Raw genomic sequence first — 17,146 nt, 5'->3', positions numbered from 1 at the left:
CAAGTATTCCGTTACCTTCAATACGAAAGTCGGAACAAAAAAGAACAATTTTTCATGCGGATAGGAACGCTTAACGATTCTGATTGCTTGAAATTTTTCTAGTGTTCAGTCGTTTCGGTTTGAGAGCGATAATTGTTGGCAAAGAAGTGACTAAATCGAAACTAATATCTCTCAACATGGAAGACATCAGTACTGAGGCCTCTTCTCACGGTTTTGAGAGACGGAACCTCCATCGTGAGAAGAGACCCCAGTACTGCTGTCTTTTTTGCCGAGGGATATCCGTTTTGGTTTCGTCAGTTTTAGCAAAAAATTGTCGCTCTCAAGGTTGCAAAAGAGATACGGTTCAGAACCGAACACAACATGACCATAAAAAAGTTTCTTCAGTCCATCAATTAATATTTTCGAGAAAGAAGAAACTCCGTTGGTACGACGCCAGTTACCAGAAATTACCAGAGATGTTAAGATAATGGGTCGTTTTTTTTAACCTGATCCCTCTTCATTTTAAAAATCGTTTTCTGTTAAATTCATTAACTTTACGGGGTAGCAAATCATGTAGAAAAGAGCATCAGTGTCTTTGACACGAATATCAAGTGACAGCGCAAACTGTATGCCCCTAAAGGCACAATCAAAAATATCAGAAACGGTTTCCTCTTTTTAAGAGCAATGAACATAGTGAGTACTCTTATTTAGATCTTGCTGATTTTTTTTTTCAGGAAAAAGCCTCAAATTTTGTTCCTGCTCAATTTTGATTTTTCGCAGTTTGTGATTTCTTTTCAAATTCAGTGCATTTCTATTGTTAAAAGGAAGGCAAAATCCACTATCGAACAGCACAAATGTATAGATCAAGAAAAATGTGATCCACTTCTAATTTCAAAAATGGAAATTTATTATCAGATTTCCCAGCGAAATAAAAGTTTTGCCTATTGATCCAGTTTTCTCAAATTGGGTTAATTCGTACAAAATTGTCCATCAATAATTGTACTACAAATTCAAAGAGCATTATGGCCATTTTTTTTTCTTCGAAATTGTAAAGTTGAAAGTTTTTGAAAAATTATGTCAGTTTTTTTTTCAGTTTCTTTGCGTTCATCACTCTTTCTAACTGTCAGTTGGCTATGATCAGTTTTTGTTGATTAGTCATAAGTTCCCTTTTTACATCCTTGCGCAGTATTAAAGCGAGATCCCCAATAACGTCTCGTATCTTGTTTTGACACATTGTAAGCTGTACTCTTTTCTTAAAAGAAAGAGCATGCTGTAGTTTGAAATCTTTTTGACAGCAATCATATTTCGAAAAAAAAGATTTTGAGTGATTTCTTATGTCTGATAGTCAGAACATCTCTGGACTCGGTGAATGACAAGTCACAACTACCTTTAACAATTGTAGGGTAGTCAGCCACAAGTAACAAGTGTTGTCGATTGTTCTGATTTGGCTTGTTTTCCGGCTGAAAAGACTGCCAACACTTCATTTAGTTTATCTCATGACGAGTCCTTCAACATTTGTTCCCTCCTTCAATTTTTTTACTCCTAATTTGTCACACCAACAACGTGTTTTGTCAGCAAAATTCGGTTTTAAAATCACATCATTTTTCATTCCCCTAGTCTTCGGGGTAAAATGGAGTATAATCCTAATAATTTCTTAACTTCAATATAATCCATCATAATAGATTGTAATGGATATTTTGATAGAATTTTGATAAACTTTGCAAGTTATTTCATTTCCTGATTAGTGCACTTGCTACAGATTTTTTCATGAATTTTTTCTTTTTACATGATTTTGTATGCTTAAATTTCTCTACTTTTTCATTTTCGCAGTTTAAAATTTCATTTAACTGTTATTTTTTTGCCATCATCATAGTAAAAATTAGCTTTTAGCCAACTACGCCTCCCCTCGCCCACTACTCCCCCATGCGACAATGACGATCTATTTGAGATCCACTACTCAGCAATGACGATCTATTTAAGTTCAACCCAGGAGTAAACAGGAAATTAATCGCACATTTCTTATCCCAAGGTAAGCAAACTGGCAATTTTTACTCCATCTTTTTGATATTAAGCTGAGGGCAAAAATATCTTTTTTTGCTATGAAAAAATTTTGTCCTCAAAAGTTAAATAAAAACTCGAAATGTTTGAGTTTAAAAAAAAAACACCCCAAGCCTACATTTTCCAGTCGTTTCTTCCAAAGTCGAAACATGAGTCTGATTTTTCAGTACAGTTCCTTTTACTGCACTTGCATCAATTTAAAGTTTCTGTAGTGTTATCATTCTTTTTTCGGAAACAATTTTGAAAAACGTTATTAACAAATTTGAATTGTTAATAACGTTTTCATGTTCTCAAGAATGCGATCTTTGAATGATAAGTCTTTCCAATGAGTCCGATACTAGACAAAAGTTTCATTCCAACTAATGGCTAATTTTTCGAATGCAATTTTTTTGTCAAAAATAATTGAGAAAATATTAACAGCCTGCTTGAATGGTTTCCACCTTAAGTCGGTGGCCAGTTTCTTTGCTAGCTTGTCTTTTAGCTTGCCTATTCACTGAGTTTTCTTACCGGTTCGGACTTGATTAGGAAGCTGCGAACATTTTTCACAAGCATTTAGGCGCGTGTCGACTACGAGAAATTTGGAATCGTAATGGCTTTTGTAGTAGTTTGAACATAGTTGAAAGATGCCCGAGGAAAAAAGAGGCGGGCCTGAGGGCACGAAGTGCCCGAGTGTGGTTCTTTTGCCCGAGGCCATCTTCAACTGTGCTCTAACTGAACTGTTGAAGCGTATGTTTTTGCTCTTTCTGAGAGAAAAATGCCAGAAAATTGTGAAAGAGCCCGGAAAAGTGCGCGAAACTATGCAAATTATTTTTTTTTCATTCATGCGTTCTAATATTTCATTTTCACATGCCTTGTCGTGAAAGAACATGTGTGAAAGAGCAAAAAGATACTCTTCGCAACCCAGTATTTGTTCTTCTCTTCGACACGGTGGACTTTTTGTGCTTGATTTGAGTTTGTTCCCAATAGATGCTGACTGTTTAAGCATGTTTTCCCAAGCAAAAATTTTCATACCGCCTGAAAATAGTGATCTCTCGAGCTCAAGAAAATGTTTCCCAATGTTGATTTTTTTGATAGTTATTTGGGTGTGACAATTGCAAATTTGGGACATTTAACACGCGATCTGAAATTTCATATGCCAACAAGGATAGCTGGTTGCTGGGCAAGTAGCACAGATTGTTCCGACAATACTAAAAAAAAACCTTTTTTGAATTTTTTTTTTCAAATTAGTTTCGTTTTCAGTGTTGTATGATTACAATCGCGTGGAGAATTTGTGAATTAGTGAATTAGAAAAGATTGGCAAAACTTGTTTTATTAACTTTTTTTACATCTGTACTATATTTTTGATGTTTGTTTGAAAATCTTTATAGTCAAATAAGCGCAGAAAGAAACATCCAAAACTAGTTTTCTTTTTACTTAAAACAAATTTTGTGAGCCTAAAAAAATTTCTTGAAAAAGTAGTTCGCTTCCATTTAACGAACGGTATTCAATCGTGTTTTTCGCTTGAAATTGAATCTAAAACTAGAAATTTTTTACAGGTTTCTCTCGACACTGAGAAAACTTTTCGGAAATTTTTTAACGTCGTTAGAATCACGACTGAAAGGTCCTTAATGTCACGTACCACTTAACTCTCTCCAATAATTAAATGGTCAAAACAATGAAACGTAATCGTCAAAAGAGGATATAATCAATACTACGATTTACAGTTGCAGGGAGTGGGGTCCAAAAGTAAACAATTACTATTTTAACCAATGAGAATTGAGATAATAATTTTGTTAATTATGATTTGTTTTCTCTATTTGCTTCTTGTTCTCGATACTGATTGGTTGAATTAGTTGTTCCTAATCGCTACGTAACTGCAGTTTTTGGTTAGTTTTTTTTAGCACAAAACTGGAATCAAATTTACATCGAACGGCAAGATAGCTCTGATTCAAAAAAGTTGGAACAGGGTTTGTGTTCTTTTTTTTCGTAAAATTGCTTCAACTGATTGGAATAACAAAGTTCACATTTTTGGAATAAGTTTAAACAAGACTTGGAAGAAGAATCAAGAAGAAACTGAACTTAACTATCAATTCACAAAACTTGGCAATTCATAATTTCCTAACACAAATGGTGTTTCCATGTCTCGTGTGAAGCTTTGGTTGATGCCAAAACGATTCCAACAATTTTTTTCCATGTTTGGGAGGTAGTGGGTGGATTCACGATGTTTGGGAGATTTGCCAGAGGTTTGCTCCCAAATATGCAGGTTTCTTAAAAATATATATTGATATAAACCTCTCTCCAGAAATGCTTCCTTTAGGTTATGATTAGGACCCTGCTCCTATCTAAAGAGCTGAGAAGATTTCCTGCTGAAAATTAAGAAACTGAGGTTGCAACTTCTGAAAATCATTTTTTTTCTCAGGTTTTCTTCTCTGTTCAGAGATAGCACAGCTTAATAGAAGGGTTTTAATGTAATTTAGGCCTCGTTTGAAAAAAAATTCCGAAAACAGTTTGTCATACAATTTTAATCAAAAACAAATGTTTAGTCATGCAATTCGGTTCCAACTCTGCTGATACAAGCATTCTTGTTTCAGTTTGTTTCAAAAATCTGAGTTGAACGAAATACGGTCAAATTGCAGTCTATGTTAAAGTAATCAACGCATACCAATCGACTAACAAAAAAAACCACAACGCCCTCGATCTAATTTAATGCAGATTAAAATTCTTGTGCAGCTTAAGGTCTAGAAAAATGACCAAAATCAACCTACTTTCACTCCAAGTTTTGATTGCCCTATAAAAGTAAAAAGTAATACTGACCTATAGCTGCAAAACAATAAAACATAAACTTTTAATGAGACTGCTGGAATCAGGGTAAAACTTTGCATGTTTGACTGCTTCACGTTAATGAATCAGAACTAGTTTTTGCGGATCAACCGTACAATCTCATGGTCGTACAATCAAATGGTTTAAGAGGGTGAAAACATCCACTTTTCAAACAATTTGATTGAGGGTAATTATATTAATTGGTTAATTTGATATTTTAAATTTGAAACATGATTAAAACGTTGATCTAAATGTTTTTAGCTTATCAAAAAGACAAGTTATCTTAAAAAATTTTAAACTATTTTATTTTTGCGTTTTTATGAAAAGCCTGTTTTTATAAGTTTATTTTTCAGAAAAAATACTTGCTTGGAGTTGATCAATCTTTTAAAAATTACGATGAGGAATTAGGAATTAGGATGAGGAAAATTGTACGGTTGATACGTTTTTGATTTATGAAAACTAAAAAATTTACAAAGTAATTTTATAGTTTCTCAAAAATTGTTTCTTTTTTTTTTTTAGCAAATATTCATTTTCCTTGTTCTTAAAATCTTTATTTATCATATTTTCCGGTTTTCGCACTAACTATTAGGCATTAATTAGATTCAAAATGGTTTCTTAGCCGGAAAAAATTACCGCCAACATAACGCATTGTTGAAAAACTGCGCAGAATGTTCCTCAAGTTTATCCCATTATGCTACATGTTTTCTTTCAAGTTTATTTAATCAATGTTTTTCAAAAATTTTTTAAAAAAATCTGTTAAGAAAACGAAAACCATTACTATGCCTAAAACGACCATTTACTCAATACTTCTGAGTTTTTCTTGCTGAGTCAAAAGCGCAGTTTAACTGCAATTTTTTAGGGCTAGAAAATTCATTTTTTTTGCTGAACTGAATTTTCAATTTCCCTTTGACATATTAAACAAAATTTAATAGCATTTTTGACGGAAATAATAATAAAAGTTTTGACAGTTGAAACTACTATAGAAATTGGATTCAACGATAAAGCAAAAAAAAATTCCAATCAAAAAATTATCCCGAAGCCTGATTGGCTGGAGAAAACCACAAAAAATTTTTTTGAACAATGAATAGCGGTTTTTTTTTATACACCAGCGCTAGGATTTACAATTTTGGTCATCGGCGATTTAGAGAAATTTCAGCAATTAAGTTTTGTCAAACTCAATTTTGGGGCACTGATTGTTCTAATGGTGAACATGATTTCTCTACTACGGAGTGCATGCAGTAGTTACCATCAGTGTTTCGTCGTTAACTATTAAACGGTGGACAGATGAGTATTGGTTTATATGAAATTATCACAAACAATGTGACCCGCAAAGCACTTCATGTCCTGTCCTAATTGATGTCATTTACAGTTTGTAATGCTCCAAAAGATGGCTAGGATTTGAAATGAGGGTAGAAATGAGGGTAGTAAACCAGTCCTTTAGAGTAAAGGTCTGTATACTCTTTACTGGTGCTCTAGGATGAACAAAAATTCGGATGGACAAAACAATTACAAAGAGCAAGGCACGTAACTCAAAAAATTTTAAAAAAAATTGACAGCAAATTGACAGAAAAATTGACAGCTGTTTTTTGACAGCAATTTGGGTATAAAGGCTGTCTAAAATTTCAATCCTTAATGCATAATTTGAATTCGACGACTATTGCTCTCAATTTTCCAATCTAATTTTAGCTCTATAATTAGCCGCAAAAGGCTGGAACAGAAAGAAATAATCAAAAAATGCAATCTGACAGTTTTGAGAAAACTTTGTATGCAAATATGAACTTATATATGACTTTGAGACAAACTTTCCGTCCAAAAAATCATCATTTTTTGCATGCAAAAATGTCTTATATAGGCCATTTGCTCTTGTCATAGTTAATGCCAAATTGTTGGCAATATTTGTGACCTTGGGCAGTTTGATCGGTCAAAACTATAGCATTTTGGGTTGATTAGTTTTAGGGAAACTGTTTTTCTTGTGTAAACTAGCAACAAAACTGCTCGTATCAGGGCGAGGCCCCGAATGTTCCAACTGCCTTTTAAGGTCTATGGAGCTGTAAGAACACGAAAAATTGAATGTAAAAAAATGAAATAACATGAAAAACTGAGTATAAGTTTTTTTTTCTTAATTTCAAATCATTCCCCACACGCCATATAAAATACAAAGTGATAGATTTTGCTCCAATAAACAAATCAACTATGGCAAATAAGCTTCCTTCCGCTAATTTGGAACGGTTTCAAAAATGGATTAAATCTCCGATTACGGGTTAATAGCGCAAAATACATCGCTCGTTAATTGTCCCAAATTGGCCAAAATGGCTATCTTTAAACCCCTATTACTTTACGAAAATCGATCATAGGTGAAATATTTTTTTTTTCAAAATTAATCTCAAGGCAACAATACCTTTCAGAAGATATTAAAAAAACCCGCTAAAAATGGCTAGTTAAAAAGTCGAAAATTGTCTGAAGAAAAAAAAACCCACCCCGAACACAAACATTCCGTTACTTTTGTTACAAAAGTCGGAACAATCAGAAGAAATTCGACTTCAAATCAAGGTTTTTTAGATAAATTGACTTCGTTCAGATTTGTTGAACGAAAAAATATTGCCAACAAACAAATTGGCATTAACTTCATTTATTTTTTTACAGTGCTGATTTAAATTATCCGAGCAAAACGAACAACTTGAATTTTCAAACACATTTTTCTCAAATTGGGTTAATATAGAGAAAAAAAGAAATCAAAAATTAATTGGAATTTCATCAGAATTAATATGGTGCAATTTTTTTCCCGAAATTTTCAACCAAAATTTTACCCCAAAAATTTCTCATTTAGGCTTTTTTCAATTAATGAAGAATTACGCTGAAAGTAATTTGTTAATTGCTTGGGAATATATATCACAAGAATCCTCTTACACAGCCCAACAAAGTTCTTCAAAGGTTAAATCTCCAAAATGTGAGTAAATTGTTTAAAAATTGTTTTTACGCAAAGTTTTTGGGTTTTATTTTGTAACATTCACGTTCTTTGAGTATCAACATCAACGTTCTTTGAGCCAAAAAGATCCACTTTTGGGGTAAAGTTTGGTTGAGAATTTCGGAGAAAAAATTGCACCATATATTGATGAAATTCTAAGCAACTTTTGTTTTCTTCATTTTTTTGTATAATCTTAACCCAATTTGAGAAAAACGTGTTTGAAAGTTCAAGTTTTGTTCGTTTTGTCCGGATAATTTAAATCAGCACTGTATGTCCTAACTTTTTGCAACACTAAGTAGAGAGTTGCAAAAACTTGAGGACAGACAAAATTAATTAAAAAGACAAAATGACTTATTTCAGAGAATTTTCTATGCAAAAGATATTTTTTCAGAAAAAAATCGTGACTCTAGGTCAGCTAAAAACTCAAATTTGCATGCATATAGGCCATTTGCTCTTGTCATAGTTAATGCCAAATTGTTGGCAATATTTGTGACCTTGGGCAGTTTGATCGGTCAAAACTATAGCATTTTGGGTTGATTAGTTTTAGGGAAACTGTTTTTCTTGTGAAAACTAGCAACAAAACTGCTCGTATCAGGGCGAGGCCCCGAATGTTAATGGCTAGTTAATGGCTAGTTAAAAAGTCGAAAATTGTCTGAAGAAAAAAAAACCCACCCCGAACACAAATATTCCGTTACTTTCGTTACAAAAGTCGGAACAATCAGAAGAAATTCGATTTCAAATTAAGGTTTTTTAGATAAATTAACTTCGTTCAGATTTGTTGAACGAAAAAATATTGCCAACAAACAAATTGGCATTAACTTTTTTATTTTTTTTCAGTGCTGATTTAAATTATCCGAGCAAAACGAACAACTTGAATTTTCAAACACATTTTTCTCAAATTGGGTTAACATGGAGAAAAAAAAAGAAATCAAAAATTAATTGGAATTTCATCAGAATTAATATGGTGCAATTTTTTTCCCGAAATTTTCAACCAAATTTTTACCCCAAAAATTTCTCATTTAGGCTTTTTTTAATTAATGAAGAATTACGCTGTAAGTACTTTGTTAATTGCTTGGGAATATATGTCACAAGAATCCTCTTACACAGCCCAACAAAGTTCTACAAAAGTTAAATCTCCAAAATGTGAGTAAATTGTTTAAAATTTGTTTTTACGCAAAGTTTTTGGGTTTTATTTTGTAACATTCACGTTCTTTGAGTATCAACATCAACGTTCTTTGAGCCAAAATGATCCACTTTTGGGGTAAAGTTTGGTTGAGAATTTCGGAGAAAAAATTGCACCATATATTGATGAAATTCTAAGCAACTTTTGTTTCCTTCATTTTTTTGTATTATCTTAAGCCCATTTGAGAAAAACGTGTTTGAAAGTTCAAGTTTTAATCGTTTTGTCCGGATAATTTAAATCAGCACTGTATGTTCTAACTTTTTGCAAGACTAAGTAGAGAGTTGCAAAACTTGAAGACAGACAAAATTAATTAAAAAGACAAAATGACTTATTTCAGGGAACTTTCTATGCAAAAGATATTTTTTCAGACAAAAATCGTGACTCTAGGTCAGCTAAAAACTCAAATTTGCATGCATATAGGCCATTTGCTCTTGTCATAGTTAATGCCAAATTGTTGGCAATATTTGTGACCTTGGGCAGTTTGATCGGTCAAAACTATAGCATTTTGGGTTGATTAGTTTTAGGGAAACTGTTTTTCTTGTGTAAACTAGCAACAAAACTGCTCGTATCAGGGCGAGGCCCCGAATGTTCCAACTGCCTTTTAAAGTCTATGGAGCTGTAAGAACACGAAAAATTGAATGTAAAAAAATGAAATAACATGAAAAACTGAGTATAAGTTTGTTTTCTTAATTTCAAATCATTCCCCACACGCCATATAAAATACAAAGTGATAGGTTTTGCTCCAATAAACAAATCAACTATGGCAAATAAGCTTCCTTCCGCTAATTTGGAACGGTTTCAAAAATGGATTAAATCTCCGATTACGGGTTAATAGCGCAAAATACATCGCTCGTTAATTGTCCCAAATTGGCCAAAATGGCTATCTTTAAACCTCTATTACTTTACGAAAATTGATCATAGGTGAAATATTTTTTTTTCAAAATTAATCTCAAGGCAACAATACCTTTCAGAAGATATTAAAAAAACCCGCTAAAAATGGCTAGTTAAAAAGTCGAAAATTGTCTGAAGAAAAAAAAACCCACCCCGAACACAAATATTCCGTTACTTTCGTTACAAAAGTCGGAACAATCAGAAGAAATTCGACTTCAAATTAAGATTTTTAGATAAATTAACTTCGTTCAGATTTGTTGAACGAAAAAATATTGCCAACAAACAAATTGGCATTAACTTTATCCGAACTTTTTGCTACTAATTATATGCTGAAAATTGGCAGATTGCTTTTTTAAATTATTTCTGTCGGTTCCAAGTTTTTGCTACTAAATTATACTTGAAGAGTTTCAAAAAGTTTGATTTTGAGCTTTGCAGTCAATTTGAACAACATTGAGACCTTGAGGCATGAATTCTGTCTGAAAACATAGCAAAATGTATCCGAATGGATCAATAGCTTATTTTAAATAATTTTGTCTCTCCGAATTTTTTTATTTTAATTACAGTATTGAGAATACAAAGCTGCTCCACATTCATTTTTTAAATTAATTCCACCTGCTCTAAAAGTTAGCAACCGTCTATACCCAATCTGCACGAGTGTAATTAGCAAATTAGCAACATACTTGGACCATTCCTCTCCTAATCCGACCGCAGTTTTGTCTTATGGTAATAATAAAAACTTATTTTGAGTAGTTTCTTTCACGCCGACATGTACAAAATGCATGATAACTTGATAGATTGACCATGTTTTTACATAGATAGCAACAGGTTTTTACTTGATCTACTATTTTTAATATAACAATCTTGAGGCTAATATGGTCTAATTTTCTACAGCACCAAAATGTATTAATTTTGAAAGCTTGGCTTTTTCAAAAATCAAATCCAGTTTAGACAGGTGAAAAGCCGCGAGTTCAACTCTCACGAGCGTTTACACGCTTTAGCTTTGTCATATAAGCAACAGCTTTTTTGTTCAGCTTGGTTTGGAATTTGATTTTTGGTTGGTATTCATTTTGCACAGCTAATAAAATCAGAAAAGCAACAGATTCTGGTCTTACTTTTGGTTGCATTATTTTGGTTAACAAGTACCGCTGTTTACAAAAAACTGCAGCCTGACAGTTGGTTTTGATTAAGCGTTCTGTTCTGTAATTTTCGATTAACCAGGGCGAAATTGTCAATTGAAAAATCGTACCAATTGGCCACTCGGAATTCCCAAGAATGAACGAAAGCAAATCGGCATCCACAATGTTGTTGAGAGCAGCGCTTGTTCTGCAACTTCTATTTGTGAGCTCTGTGTTCGGAAATTTATTTGAAACGCACTACAAAACCCTGCTCGGCAATTTGGCGGGACAATCTTTGGAGGATGTTTTTGATGGCATGAGCGTCGAAGAGTTGGAACACAATGCCGAAAGCTTCACAGAAACGGTAATAAAGGCGACCAGCCTATAAAAAGGTTACGACAGTGGAATGCGCAGGAATTTGGACACATGGACAGAATTAGTCATTTTACTCTCAATATTGCCTAGTCATTAGCGACAATTTATAATCAGCGACAATTCGTTACAGGCGACAATTTGTAAGAAGCGACAATTCGTAACAATAAAGTAGCAGGCAAACTTTAATTTATGCGCAAAATTCCTCATTTTGTACAAATTTTATCTGGAAAGTTAACAAAATTTTTAGATTGACAGAGGGAAAATTTTCTTAGCTACCCTCTGCGAAATTAACTTATGGTTTCAAGCACTCATAGTCTGAAAACATCAGTTTTTAATGCATGGAATACGTTTTCCAAATGCGTCAAATCCAACATTCTCAGCAAAAAATTTTCATTGGTCAGGGATATCCGTCTTTCTGAAACGACTGTTTAGTACAGTTTCGCGCCTTTGTAATACATACTACCTACATTAAAAACTGGTTTTCCGACCCGGAGTAAAAACAGTAAATGCTTGAAACCGACATTTGATATTTGTGCAGACGGTAGCAGAGATCATTTATTGTTAGGTTGAAATAAAAAAATTAATTGATATTCCAAGTACAAGTTGTCCAAAATGGTTCAAGATGAAAGGTAATTTAGAGAGTAAAAGCCGTTATTTGCCTTTAATTTTTTCCGCTAAAGTACGTTTACCCAGATAATTTTTTGAGAAAAGCCGAAAACATCATATTCAATTTTAGAAAAAAAAGAAATCTGATTGGCTAAAAAACGAACTCGAAAAAAAACCTTTAACTTTTTGGAAATTTTTCCTACGTCCTTTTTACCGCATTTATTTGACTGCCTTGAAGATACTTTTTTTGGTCTCAACTTATTTCAATCAAGTGATCAAAAATCATTCAAGTGATCAAAGGTGTCATTTCTAATAATTGATCAGGCAATTTTTTTAAAATGTTTCCGGAGATATAATGAATAAAAAGACACTAGGTAGAGTAAAATATATAAAGTTTTAAATTCATGTCTCCCCCACAGCTAAAAATCAGCTGAAAACATATAAATTGGTTGGCGTTGGTAATTAATAGGCTTGAGCAACTAAATTTTTCTGGAAACACGGCAATTTTTATTTAAAATATGGAAAAAAAACTTATGTTTCTCAGTTTCTAAGTTTCTGAAAACCAGTAGTTTAATTAGTTGAGTTTAGTGTCTAAATGAGACTGACCTCGAAGCTGTTTACACAATTGCCGACACTTCTTCTCTGACAGATGCCGAGTTAGTCGAACTATGTCCCGCCCTCCTCTACCGAGCCCTAGTTGCTGCCGAGTGCGCCCATGATGACCACGATGACCATGACGGGGAAACCACTGGCTATGGCTACACTTATGGATCCCTAGCTGTTTTGATAATCAGTCTCTCTCCGGTGCTGGGCCTTCCGCTCGTTTTGATAAACCGCAATTCAATCGTGCTGCAGATGATCATTCAGTTTTTGATAGCTGTCGGTGTTTCGGCACTGGCTTGCGACTCTCTACTCCACTTATGGCCTGAGGTTAGAATCATTTCGACATTTCACCGTCAAACATTTTCGCACGCATTTTGACTCTCGGCTTAAAACGCGATTGCATTATTTGTTGGTTTTGTAATATCCTTGTATTGATTTTTTTCTCTGGATTTGTTTTGCGTTTTTTCGACAGGAGGGTTTTGAATGTTCACCTCTGATTGGCTAATTTTGTGTTTCTAACAATCAACCTTTCTAATAATCTGAACATCACATCAAGTATGGGAACATTTTATACACTAAAAATTATAAAGAAAAAAATAATTTCAGACACGCTCAATGGCAGAGTGAACATAAAGGGTTTTGCCCTGATTCGAGTAGTTTTGTTGATTGTTTCAGGCGGTGGGTCTTCATGGACACGGCGAGGAAGGCCACGACGAGCACGCGGGCCATGGCGAGGCTGAGACTGAGGGTGGCCATGACAGGACATACTTGTGGAGGACAATGGTCCTTGTGATCACAATGTATGCATTCTACCTGTTCGAAACTCTCTTCTCGAAGATCTTTCACCATCATCACTCCCACTCAGTTAATCCAGTAAGCTGCGTTTATATAAAAGTCTGAACACATTTTTACCCCCTTATACTTAGAGGATTCCTTCACCACTTAAAGACTGTTTCCTTCTCAAATCCCACGCAAAAAAAATTGATATTATTATGAATATGAACCAAATCTGTCAAATTCGAAACGTGTCATTTATTTTGAGGGGAGGGGGGGGGGGGGGCGAAGTGCGCGAAAGACGTTCTGACAAAAGTTCTTCAAGGCATAATATCATAAAGCATTGAAAGTAAAATGTGTTTTTTTTTCAGATGGAGGAGACAAGTAATCTACCAGGTATATTTTTCGCCATTCACCATTCAGAATAGAAAACAGAAAATTTGTATCTCTGCACTGACAGAAATTTAATAAACAATTAATTAGTTTTTTTTATGTAATTGATTTAGATAGTTTGGGTGGAAAAAATACAGAAAGCGGAACATCTTCCAAAGCTTCCAGTCAAATAGAGGTTAGATAATTTTCTGCTTACGGAAAATTTGACGATGATTGTTCTTCTGACCAAAATGTTTTGAAAAATGGTTAGGATTTTGTATTCGGGTGAGTTTTTTTGTTTTCCACGCAAAATCAGGTACTACTAGTAAACATCGGACAAGCTTGAGTGTTATTTGAACAACATTTAAATTTTCCAAAACACTTTCCCAGTGTGGAGAAATAGAGGTCTGAAGTGTTTGATAGTTCTCCGAACTTTGAGTGAGAAAAGCCAGCGAGCACGCTTATTTATGTAGTGAAACTTAAAATACCTTTTTATGCTTAATTGAAGCCGTACGTATATTTTTTTACTCGAGTAAAATAAATGTTAGGAGCCTTTTAGCGTCATTTTGGAAATCAAAAACTTGAGAAAATCAAAAAATATCTGGAAAAAAAAAATTGAATTTTTTAAATTATTTTTTTTTGTTTTTGTAATTCTTTGCTACTTGCGCAGTAACCGGCTACTCTTGTTTTTTTAATAATTGAATCGTATTTTAGTTAACTAAAGAAGGCTCAAGGATCTGTGGAATTCCGAACGGTAAGTGGAGTTTTGTTATGTACCATATATGATCTAAGTGACACTCAATGATTTATTTTGATTTCACTGTGGCGCACAATCAAAAAAATTTGGATTGAACAATTGCTGAAGCAGCAATAGCAAAAAAAAAATTGAATTCAAATTTCTTTTATCCATGGAAATCAGAAAGACAAAACAATTACTTGGAGTTGAAGGAATTGCCATTTCAAAACCTTCAAAAGTAAGAAATTTCGAAATAACTTTTCAGTCAAACAATTCTGAACGTTATTGTTAGATAATTGATTATTCAACTAAAAATGCGACAATTTTTTTCAGCAATTGCAAATTTAAGTATCTACAAGTAAAATGTCAGAAATTTAGTTCATTTGTGATTCCAGCCCGTGTCTTTCTATTTAACCAAACTTTTAAGTTTTTTCCAAAATTCGTTCAATTTGATAACTGTGCTTTTGCTTTTTGCACACCAATTCTTTGTAAAACTCGATGAACATAGTTCAGACTCTTAAATAGGTGCCGATGAAGATTTTTTCCAGGAAAATCTTAAAACTTGATTAGGCTCAATTTTACTTTTTAACGGTTTGATTTATTATGTTTTCAAGTTCAGTTCAATTCATTGGTTCCAATAAAGGCAAAATCCGCTATCGAACAGCAAAAGTGTAAGGGTCACGAAAAACGTGATCGACTTCTAATTTCGAAAATGGAGTCTAATTGTCAGTTTTTCCAGCGAAATAAACCATTTATTTATTGATCCAGTGTCCTCAAATTGCGTTAATTTAACCAAAAAGTGTCAACTGTAAATTGATCAAGAAATTCAAAGAGCTAAGGGCATCTATTATTTTTTTTTTGTAAAACTCGAAAGTCATTTTTTTTCTTTTTACTTGGGTTCATTGTCTCTTTTCCAAATGTCTGTTGGCTATGTTTTGTATCGGTGTATGAGTCTAAAACGAAAATTTGCTGTTATAAAGCAGAATTTGCTACTTAAGTTTATTTAATCAAGAAATAAAGATGTCAGTTCACTTTAAAAACTTCCTCTTTATGAATTTTTCTTTGTTGTTTTCTTAAAATTTGTGGAAATTTTATTGCCTAACTGTAGATAAATTTGTGACTGCCATCACCATCTCAGCCGGGGATTTCCTCTGCAACTTCGTGGACGGAATGGCCATCGGAATAGGGTTCCAGTCCTCTGGCTCCTCCGGGTTCTCCTCCGCCATAGCCGTGTTTTGCCATGAACTACCCCAGGAGTTAGCCAGCTTTGCCCTTCTTCTCGACATGAGTGAGTCATCTGCTGAGTACTAGGATATTTCTTGTTCGAACTTAACTCATGAGCTGAAGGAGTAGAAATCCTGGGGAGGGCTGGGGCAAAAGCGGTTTGCTGAAATTGTTTTTGTATAAGGGTGCATGAAAAATTTGCAGCTGTTTTTTTTTTGCTGACAGAAATTTTCATCAAAAACTCATATTAGTCTAACAAAAAATAAAATGAATTATAACGCTAGGTCCCTTAAAAATTAGAATTCCTACCAAAAATTATTTTAAAAAATTTTTGTTAAATAGTTTTCTATCTTTGAATCATTCACAAGAAATAGCAAAATGTTTTTATTTAAATCTGTTATTTTATACCCACTATCAAGCTACACCGCGAAAACATTGCATAACATAAGTTGGAAACTATAGTTTAATAAATTTAATGTCATCATTAAAACGAATAATTGCTTAATTGTTCAGAGTTGCATCTGGTGGCTATCCTTGTCCTCAATCTGTTCTCTGCGTTGGGTGCATTCATGGGTCTCTACATTGCATCTGCCCTGTCAGAGTATGACCAGTTCATGGGCTACATGACGGCCATAGCAGCAGGCGCATTCCTCTACATTGCGTTCATGGACATGGTACATATTCAATTCCAATAAAACACAAAACTAAATTAGAATGTCTACCAATCAAAAAATCATATCTAAAGGAGAAACTGAGTCGTAAACTCAGAAAATATCTCGGAGGTAATCAAAAATCGTCGTTTTATTTGAAGTCTATGCCTTGATGCGCCCACTTGAAGTCAATTTTTTCAAACATTGATGAACTGCTTGTCGAAAGGAGGCGAGATTGAGGGGCGAAGACGAAAACAATATCAAAAAATATTATGAAAAAAAGCTTCGTTGCCAGATTGAAACCCCTTTTAACTTCTAAATTAGACTTCAATCCGTGTATTCAATGCCCGCGACGTAATGGAGCTGCACCTTTCTAGCAAAAGTATCAGTTCTTAAAAACCACATGTCAAGTCAAATTATTATTTCAAATTTTGACGTGATTTATTTTCAGTACCCTGAGATGCTTTCTGCTGAAAGCAAACAACCCTGGATCTTGTACATCGTGCAGAACATAGGCCTGATCATAGGGTTTGTCATTCTGCTTCTGATAGCGCTCTATGAAGAGGACATCGGCTTTTAATAGACCAAACTGCACCAAACTATGATGACTGTTTAACCTTGATGTTTTTATATTGCTATTCCCATATCTGTAGTACCTTGCTCAATTGTAAATTGCACAATAACTCATTTGACAAACAGAATATTTCTATTTTTCACAAATTGTGTCCTTCCTGACTTTTGGGAAAATAAATCAATGTTTGTCTTTTTGTTTTAAATGATTCGAATGCTATGCTGTCATCCCGCGTAATTCCACAT

At 33.8% G+C, this 17,146-nt stretch overlaps 1 protein-coding gene across 1 annotated transcript; it reads left to right on the top strand.

Annotated features, from left to right (window-relative positions):
* The first annotated feature begins 8,860 nt into the window (after positions 1-8,860).
* LOC134851168 (zinc transporter ZIP4-like) lies at positions 8,861-17,146 on the top strand. Its single transcript, XM_063867133.1, has 10 exons — positions 8,861-8,944; positions 11,094-11,354; positions 12,560-12,901; positions 13,250-13,447; positions 13,720-13,744; positions 13,855-13,916; positions 14,435-14,474; positions 15,565-15,744; positions 16,194-16,354; positions 16,782-17,146. Exons 2-10 carry the CDS (start codon positions 11,148-11,150, stop codon positions 16,908-16,910), a joined length of 1,344 nt encoding a protein of 447 aa, XP_063723203.1. The 5' UTR covers positions 8,861-8,944; positions 11,094-11,147; the 3' UTR covers positions 16,911-17,146.

The sequence above is a fragment of the Symsagittifera roscoffensis genome, chromosome 7, assembly GCF_963678635.1.
Source record: "Symsagittifera roscoffensis chromosome 7, txSymRosc1.1, whole genome shotgun sequence".
NCBI classification, from domain to species: Eukaryota; Metazoa; Xenacoelomorpha; order Acoela; family Convolutidae; genus Symsagittifera; species Symsagittifera roscoffensis.
Note: the sequence above shows the minus strand (reverse complement) of the source record. Positions and strands in the feature narration are given on the sequence as shown.

Excerpts from the sequence above, each read along its gene's own strand:
- LOC134851168 (XM_063867133.1), top strand. The coding sequence starts at position 11,148 with ATGAACGAAAGCAAATCGGCATCCACAATGTTGTTGAGAGCAGCGCTT. Across the intron at positions 13,745-13,854 it reads GGAGACAAGTAATCTACCAG|ATAGTTTGGGTGGAAAAAAT; the intron begins GTATATTTTTCG and ends TAATTGATTTAG. Across the intron at positions 15,745-16,193 it reads TGCCCTTCTTCTCGACATGA|AGTTGCATCTGGTGGCTATC; the intron begins GTGAGTCATCTG and ends TTAATTGTTCAG.